Consider the following 13,332-nt stretch of genomic DNA (forward strand, 5'->3'; position numbering starts at 1 on the left):
TAAATGAACTTTTAACTGTAAAAGACTCACAGAGACAGGTTTCCTTGTAAGGGTTTAAAAAAGAGAAGTGTTTATTGTACTTAACACCCAGTCTAATAAAAATAATGAAGCGTTCTGACCCTCAGACATTAATACACTCATCAATTCATACACACAAGTAAGTTACGAAGTGGGAGGATATATAAAGCAGTATCATTAAGTCCAATAAATGTTAGTGGTGTATGGATCTCACAGACTGACAACTTGGATGGATTCAAGCTAAGTTTGATGGTCTCTCAGGGTTCAGCAATGAGACAATCTAAAGATATTGATGGACGATTTATATCTGTTCTTCTTGAGGCAACAGCAACTGGGATGATTCTTAAAGCGCTGCTTGTGGTGACTGGTTAGTTAAAACAGCAGCCAGATGCAGGATGGGTAGGGGAAAGCGAGTCAGGGGTCCTGTTACTTAGGTGCCTCTTCTTCTTCTGGCCTGGAATGAAGCAATTTCTTAAACACAAATGAGAGTTAGTTAGCTCATCAAATTATCCCCTCGCCTCACCTGACTAGTTGCCCAAATATGGTCATAGTGAATTAATTAAAAAAACCCATGGTTTAGACATGATTAGATTATGATTGGACAAGTTTTTTTTCAGATAGAATCCATTCCCCAAAGTTATTGTCTGCATCCAATTGAATCCACAGGTTATTGTCTGGATGTTTTGTAAATTAGTCAGGAGGTGGTTCATTCACACTACTCTGAGGTGAGTATCTCTCATGGAGTTTCACAGAAAGGCTCCATTTTAAAGGCTGAGGAATTTGAGATACTGACATGCAAATGTCCAGCCATCTTAGAAGCTATTGCTTTAAATTACTGGAATTCTTCTGGCTTTTAAAATTCACCCAATGGTTTTCAGCCCAGTAAATATATAAAGTTATTTTTACTATAAAGCATGGGTTTAAAAATGTTTCTATGGAATATTTCTGAAAAATGACTGACTTGGAATTGAATGGTATTTGATTGTGGTATATCTGGAATTGACTGATATCTGATTTTGTGGTATATTTGGGATTGACTGATATCTGATTGTTATATTTGGAATTGACTGATATCTGATTTGTGGGATATTTGGAATTGACTGATATCTGATTTGTGGGATATTTGGAATTGACTGATATCTGATTTGTGGGATATTTGGAATTGACTGATATCTGATTTTGTGATATATTTGGAATTGACTGATATCTGATTTTGTGATATATTTGGAATTGACTGATATCTGATTTTGTGATATATTTGGAATTGACTGATATCTGATTTTGTGATATATTTGGAATTGACTGATATCTGATTGTGTGGTATATTTGGAATTGACTGATATCTGATTTCTGGGATATTTGGAATTGACTGATATCTGATTGTCTGTTATACTTAGAATTGACTGATATCTGATTGATATATTTGGAATTGACTGATATCTGGTTTTGTGATATATTTGGAATTGACTGATATCTGGTTTTGTGATATATTTGGAATTGACTGCTATCTGGTTTTGTGATATATTTGGAACTGACTGATATCTGGTTGCGTGTTTTATTTAGAATTGACTGATATCTGATAATGGTATATTTGGAATTGACTGATATGTGATTGTGTGGTACATCTGGAATTGACTGATATCTGTGGTATATTTGGAATTGATCGGAATCAACTGATATCTGATTGTGTGGTATATTTGGGAGTCAACTGATATCCAATTGTCTGGGATATTTACATTTGCACAAATGCCAAAAGCTTTTCTTCATAAAGTTGAAGTAACTTATCATATTCAGATTCTTTGTCAACATTACACAATCTTCCCTCTTGCATTGCAAAACAGTTTGTCCTATTATCAGTGACTTGCTTTCTTGTATTATTGTTAGCTGTGTACCTGATATCTCCCATAAGACCATTAGACACAGGAGCAGAATTAGGCCACTCGGCCCATCAAGTTTGCTCTGCCATTCAATCATGGCTGGTACTTTTCTCATCCCTATTCGCCAGCCTTTTCCCCATAACCTCTGATCCCCTTATTAATCAATAACCTATCTATCTCTGTCTTAAAGACACTCAATGACCTGGCCTCCATAGCCTTCCATGGCAAAGAGTTCCACAGATTCACTACTCTTCGGCTGAAGAAATTTCTCCTCATTTCTGTTTTAAAGGACTGTCCCTTTAGCCTGAAGTTGTGCCCTCTGGTTCTAGTTTTTCCTACTAGTGGAAACATCCTCTCATGTTCACTCTATCCAGGTCTCACAGTATCCTGTAGGATTCAATAAGATCCCCTGTGTCCTTCTAAACTCCAATGAGTACAGACCCAGAGTCCTCAATCATTCGTCATATGACAAACTCTTCATTCCAGGGATCATTCTTGTGAACCTCCTCTGTACCCGCTCCAAGGCCAGCACATCCTTCCTCAGATATGAGACCAAAACTGCTCACAATACTCCAAATGGGGTCTGACCAGAGCCTCATACAGCCTCAGAAGTACATCCCTGCTCTTGTATTCTAGCCCTCTTGTCATGAATGCTAACATTGCATTTGTCTTCCTAGCTACCAACAGAACCTGCACGTTAATCTTGAGAACCTTGAACAATGACTCCCAAGTCCCTTTGTGTTTCTGATTTCCTAAGTAGTTCCCATTTAGAAAAAAGTCAATGCCTCCATTCCTCCTTCCAAAGGGCATAACCTCACACTTTTCCACATTGAATTCCATCTGCCATTTCTTTGCCCACTTTCCTAACCTGTCCAAATCCTTCTGCAGCACCGCCCCCCGCTTCCCCAATACCACCTGTCCCTCTACATATCTTTGTATCATCTGCAAACTTAACAACAGTGTCTTTAGTTCCTTCTTCCAAATCATTGATGTATTCTGTGAAAAGTTGTGGTCCTGACCCCTGAGGCAGACCACTAGTCATCAGCTGCCATCCTGAAAAAGACCCCTTTACCCCCACTCTCTGCTTTCTGCCAGTCAGCTAATCCTCTTTTCATGCCAGGATCTTACCCTCAACATCATGGGCTCTTAACTTATTTAACAGTCTCCTGTGCGGTACCTTGTCAAAGGCCTTCTGGAAATCTAAATAAATCACGTCCACTGATTTTCCTTTATCTAACTTCCTTGTTACCTCCTCAAAGAACTCTAACAGATTTGTCAGACATGACCTCCCCTTGATGAAGACACTCCCAAGCGATGAACAGTGATATAATCTTGTTTTCTGCAGAAACTGGCTGTCATTCATTCTGGTATCTTACAGGAGTTTTGTGTTATTTAAATTGTTTATTACCCTAACAATTACCAGAACAACAAGAGATTACTACCCTCCCAAGCACTCTTGCTATCTCATTTTATGGCACTTCCTCCACAAAACCACATTTCACTTACTTAACTATTCAATATTATTGTGATCAGAGCTACCGGATAGCTCAATTTATCTTAATATTGATTCGGGGAGAGAATACGCCATTAAAAAATGCTTATAGAGTCAGATCACATAGGACTTCAGCACCCATGTCAGATGTCAGCCTTCACTGACATTCGATAAGGTGCCACATAGGAGGTTATTGCGCAAAGTTAGGACACATGGGATTTGGGTAATGGATTAAAGATTTAACGGACAGAAAACAAAAGGAGTAAATGGGTCACTTTTGAAATATCAGCTGTTACCAGTGGAATAGCACATTGATCAGTCCTTGGGGTTCAGTTATTTACAATCTATATCAATTACTTGGATGTGGAGACTGAATGTCCAGATTTGCTGACCTTGTAAAATTAGGTGGGAAATTAAACTGGAAGGAAGATGAAGATGTTTGCAAAAGGATATAGACAGACTGTGTGAGTGAGCAATGCAGGTAGAATATAATGTAGGGAAATGTTCACTTATCCACTCTATTAGGAAAAATAAAAGTGTAACATTTCTTAAGTGCGAGAAACTGGAAAGTGTTGGTATTCAGGGAAACCCGAGTGTCCTTGTACACAAATCACATAAGGTTAATAAGCATGTACAGCAGTTAAGAAAGAAAATGGTACATTAGCCTTTAATACAAAGAGATTGGAATGTAAAGAAATCTTCAAGCCATGATGAGACCACACATGAAATGCTCTGTTTGGTCCCTTTTCTGAAGGAAAGATATGTTTGCCTGGAAGCGAGTGCAACAAATGTTCACTCGACTGACTCCAGGGATGAGGGGATTATCCAGGAAAACTATGTCTATCTACCTGAGAATTTAGGGAAATGGGAGGCAATCCAATTTAAACTTACAAAATCCATCAGGGACTTGGGGTGGCACGGTAGCACAGTGGTTAGCACTGCTGCCTCACAGCACCAGCGATCTGGGATCAATTCCAACTTTGGATCACTGTCTATGTGGAGTTTGCACGTTTCCCCCTGTGTCTACGTGGCTTTCCCCAGGTGCTCTGGTTTCTTCCCACAGTCCAAAGTTGTGCAGGTTAGGTGCATTGGCCTTGCTAAATTGACCCTGAGTGTCCAACAAATGTGTAGGTTAGCTGGATTGGCCATGATCAATGCGCAGGGTTATGGGGAAAGGGTGAGTAGATAGAGTGCTGTTTCATAGGGTGAGTGCAGACTTGATGGGCTGACTGGCCTCTTTCTGCGTTGTTGAAATTCGACGGATTCTATGGATTTGACATAATGCTGGGAAGATGCCTCCCCTGGCTGCAAAGTTTAGAGCCACGGCTCATCATCTCAGAATCAGATGAGGAGAATGTTCTTCACTCAAAGGATTGTGAATCTCTGGAATTCTTCACCTCTGAGAGCTGTGAATGATCAGCCATTGACTATATTGAAGATTGAAATCAATAGGTTGTTGGGTACTAAGGAAATGAAAGGATAATGGAATTAATGGATTGAGGGAGGAGATAAGTCATGACCTTATGGAATGACAGAACAGGCTCAATAGGCTGAATGATCCACTACTGCTTCTATTTCTTATTTTCATTGTTCTAAAACAGCGATTCTAAAACTTGTGGTTGAAGATCCACTTTACAAAAGACTGTAAACATGAATCCCCTTCACTCACCTAAATTACAATACAAATTTAATGAAACTCCTTGCACATTTACATTTTGGAACGTGTTCACTAGTGTCTTATTAATGATTTGAGTGAAATTTGGTCAATGTAGTGAACAATAATGTGATTGTTGATTTGAAAACTTTTACGCTCCCTTCAGCTGAAAGATAATCCTCCAGGTTCAACAATATTCCTTCCAAATATCTCAGTGTACAGCAACCCCTACTCCATCTGGAGTGGCATTAGGCCTGGTGTCTCCTGTTGGGACACTGACATCATTTCCAATGTTATCCTCTACCACGTGCCAACTCGCTGAACAACCCGCTGAGTGTTTCCAGACTTTTCCCACCCCCTCAGCTATTTATTGGTTTATTGATTTGCATCTTTTCTTCTCTATATTCTTTCATGGACTGTGAACATCTCTCACAAGGCCTGCAAGTATTGCCTATCCCTATCTGACCTTTTGAAACAGAGTTAAGAGTCATTCACTTTGCATAGGCCAGACTGGGTAAAGACACTGATTTGCTTCCCTGAAGGATGTCAGAGATCAATTGTTGAATCATAGGATCCCTACAGAGCAGAAGAAAGCCATTCGGCCCATCGTGTCTGCACCAACAACAATCTCACCTGGGCCCCATCCCCGTAATCCCATGTATATACCCCACTAATCCCTCTAATCTATGCATCCCGGGACACTAAGGGGCAATTCAGCATGGCCAATGCACTTAACCAGCACATCTTTGGACTGTGGGAGGAAACCAGAGCACCTGGAAGAAACCCATGCAGACACAGGGAGAACATGCAAACTCCACACAGACAGTGACCCAAGCCGGGAATTGAACCCAGATCCCTGGAGCTGTGAGACAGCACCGCTAACCACTGTGCCACCATGCTGCCCAGATTCAGACTTTTTCAAGCAACAATTGTTGTCATGGTGGTGATTACTGAGACTTTATATTATGTATTGTTTTATGAATTGATTTTCAATTCCAACAGCTGCCATGCAGGGATTTGAACCCACGTCCCCAGGGCAATAGCCTGGGCCTATGGATTACCAGACTGGTGACAGTACCATTGTGCTACCACCTCCTCATCACTGAATCATAAAATAGAATGATAGAATCCCTACAGTGCAGAAGGAGGCCATTCAGCCCTTCGAGTCTGCATCGATTCTTACCTAAGCCCTAATCCCTGTAACCCTATCCCCGTAACCAAAGGTGTTTTACCCCGCTAATCCCCCTAACCTATATATATCTTGGAACACTAATGGACAATCATGGCCAGTCCACCTAACCTGCACATCTTTGCACTGTGGGAGGAGACCAGAGCACCCGGGGAAACCCACACAGAGAGAGGGAGAACGAGCAAACTCCACACAGTCACCCAATGTCGGAAGTGAACCTGGATCCCGACGCTATGAGGCAGCAGTGCTAATCACTCTGCCACTGTACCCCATGACAGAGTCATTATGACACAAAAGGAGACTATTCAGCCCATTAAATCCATTTTAGAGTATTTATGGCATCCGAACATCACCAGCAACTCAAACAGTCAGCAGCATTCGCCTGACCTGCACCAATTCAGAAACAAATTGCATTCACGTTATATTACAGATCCACCAACAAACCACCCCTCGCACCCCCCCCCCCCCCCCCCCCCCCCGCAACCCAGAAAGACTTGCTGACTTTCATGTTTCTACAGGCTCCACTTTGAGAACCACTGCTCTAAACATGATAAATGACCAATTAGATTATTTTACTGATAATTAAGCTATGTAAAATAACATGTGAAATGCAGAAACCTCACCAGAACGCTGTGGTGGCACAGTCGTTAGCACTGCTGCCTCACAGCGCCAGGGACCCAGGTTCAGTTCTGGCCTTGGGTCACTGTCTGTCTGGAGTTTGCACGTTCTCCCCATGTCTGTGTGGGTTTCCTCCGGGTGCTCTGGTTTCCTCCCACACTCCAAAGATGTGTGGGTTAGGTTCATTGATTATGCTAAATTAACCCTATTGTCAGGGGAATTAGCCGGATAAATATGAGGGGTTAAAGGAATAGGGCCTGGGTGAGATTGTTGTTGGTGCAAACACAATGGGCCGAATGGCATCCTTCTGCATGGTAGGGATTCTATGATTAGCCATGGTAAATGTGTGGGGTTAGGGGAATAGGGTCGGAAGCAGGCCTGGGTAAGATAGACTGTCAGTGAGACCTGGATAAGACTGTCCTTGAGTTGGTATACACTCGATGGGCCGAATGGCCCCCTTCTGCACTGCAGGGATTCTAACTCGTTTGAGGTCATAGATCATGTTAGCCCATAAAATTCTCGTTATTTCGATTCTTTCTTTTAAAAACTGCACCATGTATTCATTGACCAAGTACATGACTGTTCAGTGACAAAAGTCACTTTGAACTGAGAAATATATCGGTTTAACCTCTTAACTTGAAGGAGAGCAACTCTGGTGCACTGGATCTGCCCACATATCTGGAGTGGGGCCATCCTTCCGATAGAGAGTGCAGAGAGCTATCAACGGGGTTAAGGCAATAATCTCAAACCACTGGCTTTGGAATATTTGCAGCTTGGATTTCTAGAATTGACCACTTTCTTGATTTGATGTGTGGGCTCGAAGGCTTGAACGTTTTATCTTTTTGTATTTTGTGCCTTTCGAGATGCCATAGAGCAGAGGAAGGTCAGAGTTTGTGTGGCTCTGCTCCAACGGAAGATTCACTGAGAAAGTGTTCAGCTTGAGGGATCCGGCTGGGATGGAGAGCAATCCGGCTCCTGTCCTCACTCGGGACTCTCTGATCCACATCTTCACTCAGCTGGAGGCCGATGATCTGAGACGGGCTGCTCAGGTGAACCAGGTAAATGAATGGCCGGAGAGGGAAGTTGGCCCGACACTGATTTAGAAAGAGTAAACTGCGCTATAGCAGTCAGCAGGGATCCTCCCCACCGAGCACATAGCAGACTCAAATCGAGATTACTTAATGCTAAATCTCTGTACCACTAAACACACGAGTTCCCTCCAGAAAGAGATTCTGCCTGATATAATCTGTTCATTCAGCTTCTTGATCTACAGCCTAAATAAGGCAGGGTTCCAGAGTAAATAGCCTTTTCAAGAAATATACCCAGTCAAAAAAACCCAGTTATATTTTCCACCAATCCTCCCAAGGTATGGCAGCACAGTGCTTTAGCACTGCTACCTCACAGTGCCAAGGACCTGGGTTCAATTCCCAGCTCCGGTCACTGTCTGTGCAGAGTTTGCACATTCTCCCTGTATCTGTGTGGGTTGCCCCCAGGTGCTCTGGTTTCCTCCCACACTCCAAAAGACATGCTTGTTAGGTGCATTGTATCCGAACAGTTGCCTGAGTGTGGCAACTAGGGGATTTTCACAATAATTTCACTGCAGCATTAACGTAAGCCTACATGTGACATTAATAAATTAACTTTTAACTGTAAATTTAAACTTAAAATTTAAAACTTTGGGATCAGTGCAAAATTCCTTTTTTTTGTGGCCAATTGGAATCTATTCCATATTTACGAGTGATGTAGAGATGCTGGCGTTGGACTGGGGTAAACACAGTAAGAAGTCTCACAACACCAGGTTGAAATGTAACAGGTTTATTTGGTGGCAAAAGCCACTAGCTTTCGGAGTGCTTGCTGCCCCTTCGTCAGACACTCACCTGATGAAGGGGCAGCAAGCGCTCTGAAAGCTAGTGCCGTTTGCTACCAAATAAACCTGCTGGACTTCAACCTGGTGTTGTAAGACTTCTTACCATATTTACGAGGCCATAGATGGGAGATTGTTGCATAGAAAAGGTCCTTACGCTGGCACTGCTGCCTCACAGCACCAGGGACCCAGGTTCAATTCTGGCTTTAGGGATTGACTGTGTCTGTTTGGGTTTCCTCTGGGTGCTCCGGTTTCCTCCCACTGTGCAAAGATGTGCTGGTTAGGTTGATTGGCTAGATAAATTGCCCCTTGGTGTCCAAAGATGTGTAAATTGGGATTAGTGATATAAATATGTGGGATTACAGGGATATGGCGTGGGTAAGATGCTCTGTCAGAGAGTTGGTGCAGACTTAATGGACCGAAGGGCCTCATTCTTGCTGCAGGGATTCTATGGTTCAATGAAACTGCAAATATCAATAATAAAAATGCATCTAAAGGGAATAGTTCCTCAGTTGAATGGAGATTGCATTGAACCCAGTCCAAGCCAGCAAAGATCTGGATGAATTGTTAGCATGAGACGCAGCACAGTGGTTAGCACTGCTGCCTCACAGCGCTAGGGACACACATACCGTTCACAGAGTATACAGGGGAAAGAGAAGGAGAGGGTGCAGAATATGTTGTAACAGACGTAGCTAGGCTGTAGAGAAAGATCGACTTAATATGTGGTAAGTCTATTCAAAAGTCTGATGGCAGCAGAGAAGAAGCTGTTTTGCATAATTCTTTAAGATGGAATGCATACAGGATCCAAATGTAGATCTGGGTTCAAGTCAGGGCTCTAGGGAGTAGATGAGGACATGAGGTGGCTTGGATCACGCAGGGTGTGTGTGTGTGTGGGTGAGGGGGTGCATGAGGTGAGGACTGGCAGGCCTCCCTGTTTTTCTTTTAACTGGGACAATTTCCCACAACACCGGGAGGCGGGCCTTTTAAACAGCTTGCCTGGGCACCTGGTAGCTCCTATCAGGCTGCCTGTGAACCGTTTCCCAGGTCGACTGGCTCTACTCCCACCCATACACCCCCACAAGGGAACCCCATCCTTGAAGACACTTCCTCCTGAGGTCGGTGGGCTGAGCTGGGGATTTCCCAAGATTCCCAGCTTGGGTCACTGTCTGTTTGGAGTCTGCATGTCCTCCCTGTGACTGCATGGGTTTCCTCTGGGTGCTCCGGTTTCCTCCCACATTCCAAAGACGTGCTAGGTGCATTGACCATGCTAAATTTTCCCTCAGTGTACACGAATAGGTGCCAAAGTGTGGTGACTAGAGGGTTTTCACAGTAACGTCATTGCAGCGTGAATGTAAGTCTACTTGTGATACTAATAAATAAACTTTAACTCTTTAGAATCTGAGGCCGGGGAAGGGATTGCTGCGTTGTACAGAATTGTTGCAGGCCCTGCACTCTCACTGCCTGCTCCTCTTCAGCTCTCTCTTGCTAACCAATATCTCGGTGCCTGTGCTGGTGGCACATTCATCTTACTTGACCTATCTGTGCATTTTGACACAGTCAGTCGCAATGTCCCCCTCTACTCTCCCTCATTGTACTGCTGGTTGGGCCAATTCAGTTTGGTTCCAATATTATCTATATGTTTATAGCCCTGGCATCTCAGACAATCTGTTGCTGTTCATTTACCTATACACCATCTCTCTTGAACCCTTTGTGTTCTCAGACTGTTCGGCCTAGATTTTCATCCTGGTGGCATGTAGTGGGAGTAGTGAAAATTCCCAGCTCATCCCACTGACCTTGGGGGAAGTGTCTTCAAGGATGGGATTCCCTTGTGGGAGTGTATGGGTGGGAGTAGAGCCAGTCAACCTGGGAAATGGTTCACAGGCAGCCTAATAGAAGCTATTAGGTGCCCAGGCAAGCTGTTTAAAAGGCCTGCCTCCCGATGTTGTGGGAAATTGTCCCAGTTAAAAGAAAAACAGAAAGGCCTGCCAGTCCTCACCTCATGCACCCCCTCACCCATACACACACCCTGCCCCATCCACGCCACCTCATGTCCTCATCTACTCCCTAGAGCCCTGACTTGAACCCAGATCAACATTTGGATCTTCTGTGCACTCCATCATAAAGAATTATTCAAAACAGCTTCTTCTCTGCTGCCATCAGACGTTTGAATAGACTTACCACACATTAAGTCGATCTTTCTCTACAGCCTAGCTATGTCTGTTACACTATATTCTGCACCATCTCCTCTTCCCCCTATGTACTCTATGAACGGTATGTGTTGTCTGTATAGTGCACAAGAAACAATATTTTCACTTTATCCCAATACATGTAACAATAATAAATCAAACCAAATCTCTATAATATCACCTAGCTGTACCCCTACCTTAGCCTATCTGCTGCTGAAACCCTCGACTATCCTTTTTCACCACCTGACTTGACTATTTCACAGCTCTACTGGCTTAACTTAATCAGAATGGTCTGCCTGTATCGCATCCCATCCCACACTGAGCCTTGCTTATCCGTCACCCCTGACCTGGCTGATCTACATGGAATTTCTGTCTCCAAACACCCAAATTTTAAATACTTATCATTGTGCAGAGAAGCATCTGTGATCTCTCCCCAACCTGTCGCTGAGTTCCAGTCCGAGCTCTCCTCTCCTGTGGTGTACCTCAAACTCACTTTGCCCCATCATTGGCAGCTGTGCTTTCAGACTCTTACGCCTTAGCTTCCGAAAATCTCCAAAACTCTCTGCCTTGCCTCCTCCTCCTCTTCCTTTAATATCCACTTTAAAATTTAACCTTGAAAGGGTTTTCGTTGTTCCTTCCTGTTGTCGCCTCCTTTAGCTTGATGCCTGGTTTAATATACTCCTCTTGTGGTGTGTTTCGTGACCCGTCTATGACTTTGAGACGTTACAGTAATTCAGGTCATTGCTATAGCGTTGAAAACGGCAAGGCCTCGCTCCAGGTCGGGGCATTAGCAGCTAGGAGGCTGAGTAAGTCCCACCAGCAACCATTACCAGAAAATTAGTTAGCAACTTTTCAAGATGGATAGAGATAAATTAGAGTCGTGCAGTTTACCATTTACCCACTCATGTTGGGAACTCCTGTGACTGAAGGATTTCCAGGCACCTTTCCCTGGTTTATTAGGGACTGAGCTTTTATCACAGTGAGCAGCAGTAGGCCATTCAGTCCCTCAAGCTTGCTTTGCCACTTAATAAAATCCTTGCTGATCTGACAGAAACCTCAAATCTGCATCCCACTTACTCCCTGATAATCTATCACCTCCCCCGCCCCCCCCTTGCTTACCACCTCTGTCTTAAAAATATTCATGATGTGGTGTTGGACTGGGGTGGGCACCGTAAGAAGTCTCAGGTTAAAGTCCAACAGGTTTATTTGGAATCACGAGCTTTCAGAGCACTGCTGATGTTGTAAGACTTCTTACTGTTAAAAATATTCAAGCCGGCTTAGAGTAACTTCATTGGCTACATTTGTCTGGAATTCACAATTAAGTTGCCACACTTTTAAATTGTAGCAAACTTTAAACTTATGCATCTTATCAATGGCTCCATAATGTCATGGGTTTTTCACATCAAATTCCAATCCAAAAAAGAATTAATATTCATATCTTCTAATTCCAGGCTTGGAATGATGCTGCCGAAACGCCCTGGCTGTGGAGGTGAGACTAGTCCATTATTATCAACCATCTGCTCTGCGGTGTCCAAGAAAATAATGTGCATTTGGGTAGCGCCGTTCACGACCTCAGGATATCTCAAAGCAGTTTACAGCCGATGTACTGTAGAAGTGCAGTCACTGTTGTAAGATGGGAAACCCAGTCTAACAAATAGCAATGTAATAGCATTTTTGGTGTTGTTGATTGAGGAATAAATATAGTCCACGAAGAACTACCCTTCTTTGAGATGGTACCACGGGATTTTTTAATATCTATCCAAGAGAGCAGAGAGGCGCCTCTGTCAGTGCAACACACTCCAACTCCTTCCATTTCATCTCTGAGTACATTCCTTTGAGATCTACCTCCTATTCCCTAGATTCCATTCTCACAACATGTCTGGCCACTCAGCCTCCTTTCATGCTGTCCTTGTGAGGAACATTCTAACTGATTCCAAAACCATTATCAATCTCCCTTCTCGAAAATCCATGCTCAGCTCCTCTGTCCTTCTAATCTCCTGTTCCATTTCCGACTTCTCTTCTCCCTGCAAAGTCTACGAGTGTGTTGGTGCTTCCCAAATCTCTACTCTCCAATCTAATTTTTGCCCAACCCATAACCAAATTGATAAGCGGCATTCTCTGTGACTGGGACCATTATCCCTGCCTGGAAAAAGACTTCACTCAGAGCGCGTTGGGAATCTGGAATGCACTGCCCGGGGAGGTAGTGGAGGCCGGAAACCTTACAACCTTTAAAAAAATATTTGGACGAGCACTTGAAATATTATTATGGAACAAGCACAGGAAAATGGGACTAGCGCATATTGAGTGATAGTTATTTTAATCATAGGATCCCTACAGTGCAGGAGGCAGCCATTCAGCCCATCGAGTCTGCACCGACTCTTGCCTATTCCTAGCCTGTAACCCCACATATTTACCCTGCTAATCCTGCGAACCA

The 13,332-nt window shown here is 43.4% G+C and overlaps 1 protein-coding gene across 1 annotated transcript in view; it reads left to right on the plus strand.

The window, feature by feature from the left end:
- The first annotated feature begins 7,546 nt into the window (after positions 1 to 7,546).
- fbxw12 (F-box and WD repeat domain containing 12) overlaps positions 7,547 to 13,332 on the plus strand; it is a 33,280-nt gene continuing 27,494 nt past the window's right edge. The window contains exons 1-2 of the mRNA XM_080182304.1: positions 7,547 to 7,906; positions 12,350 to 12,387. Of these exons, the coding sequence (XP_080038430.1) occupies positions 7,805 to 7,906; positions 12,350 to 12,387 (140 nt within the window). The 5' untranslated portion in view covers positions 7,547 to 7,804. The remainder of the gene's footprint in view (positions 7,907 to 12,349; positions 12,388 to 13,332) is intronic.

This window comes from Carcharhinus amblyrhynchos, chromosome 3 (assembly GCF_965287045.1).
Source record: "Carcharhinus amblyrhynchos chromosome 3, sCarAmb.v2.hapA, whole genome shotgun sequence".
NCBI classification, from domain to species: Eukaryota; Metazoa; Chordata; class Chondrichthyes; order Carcharhiniformes; family Carcharhinidae; genus Carcharhinus; species Carcharhinus amblyrhynchos.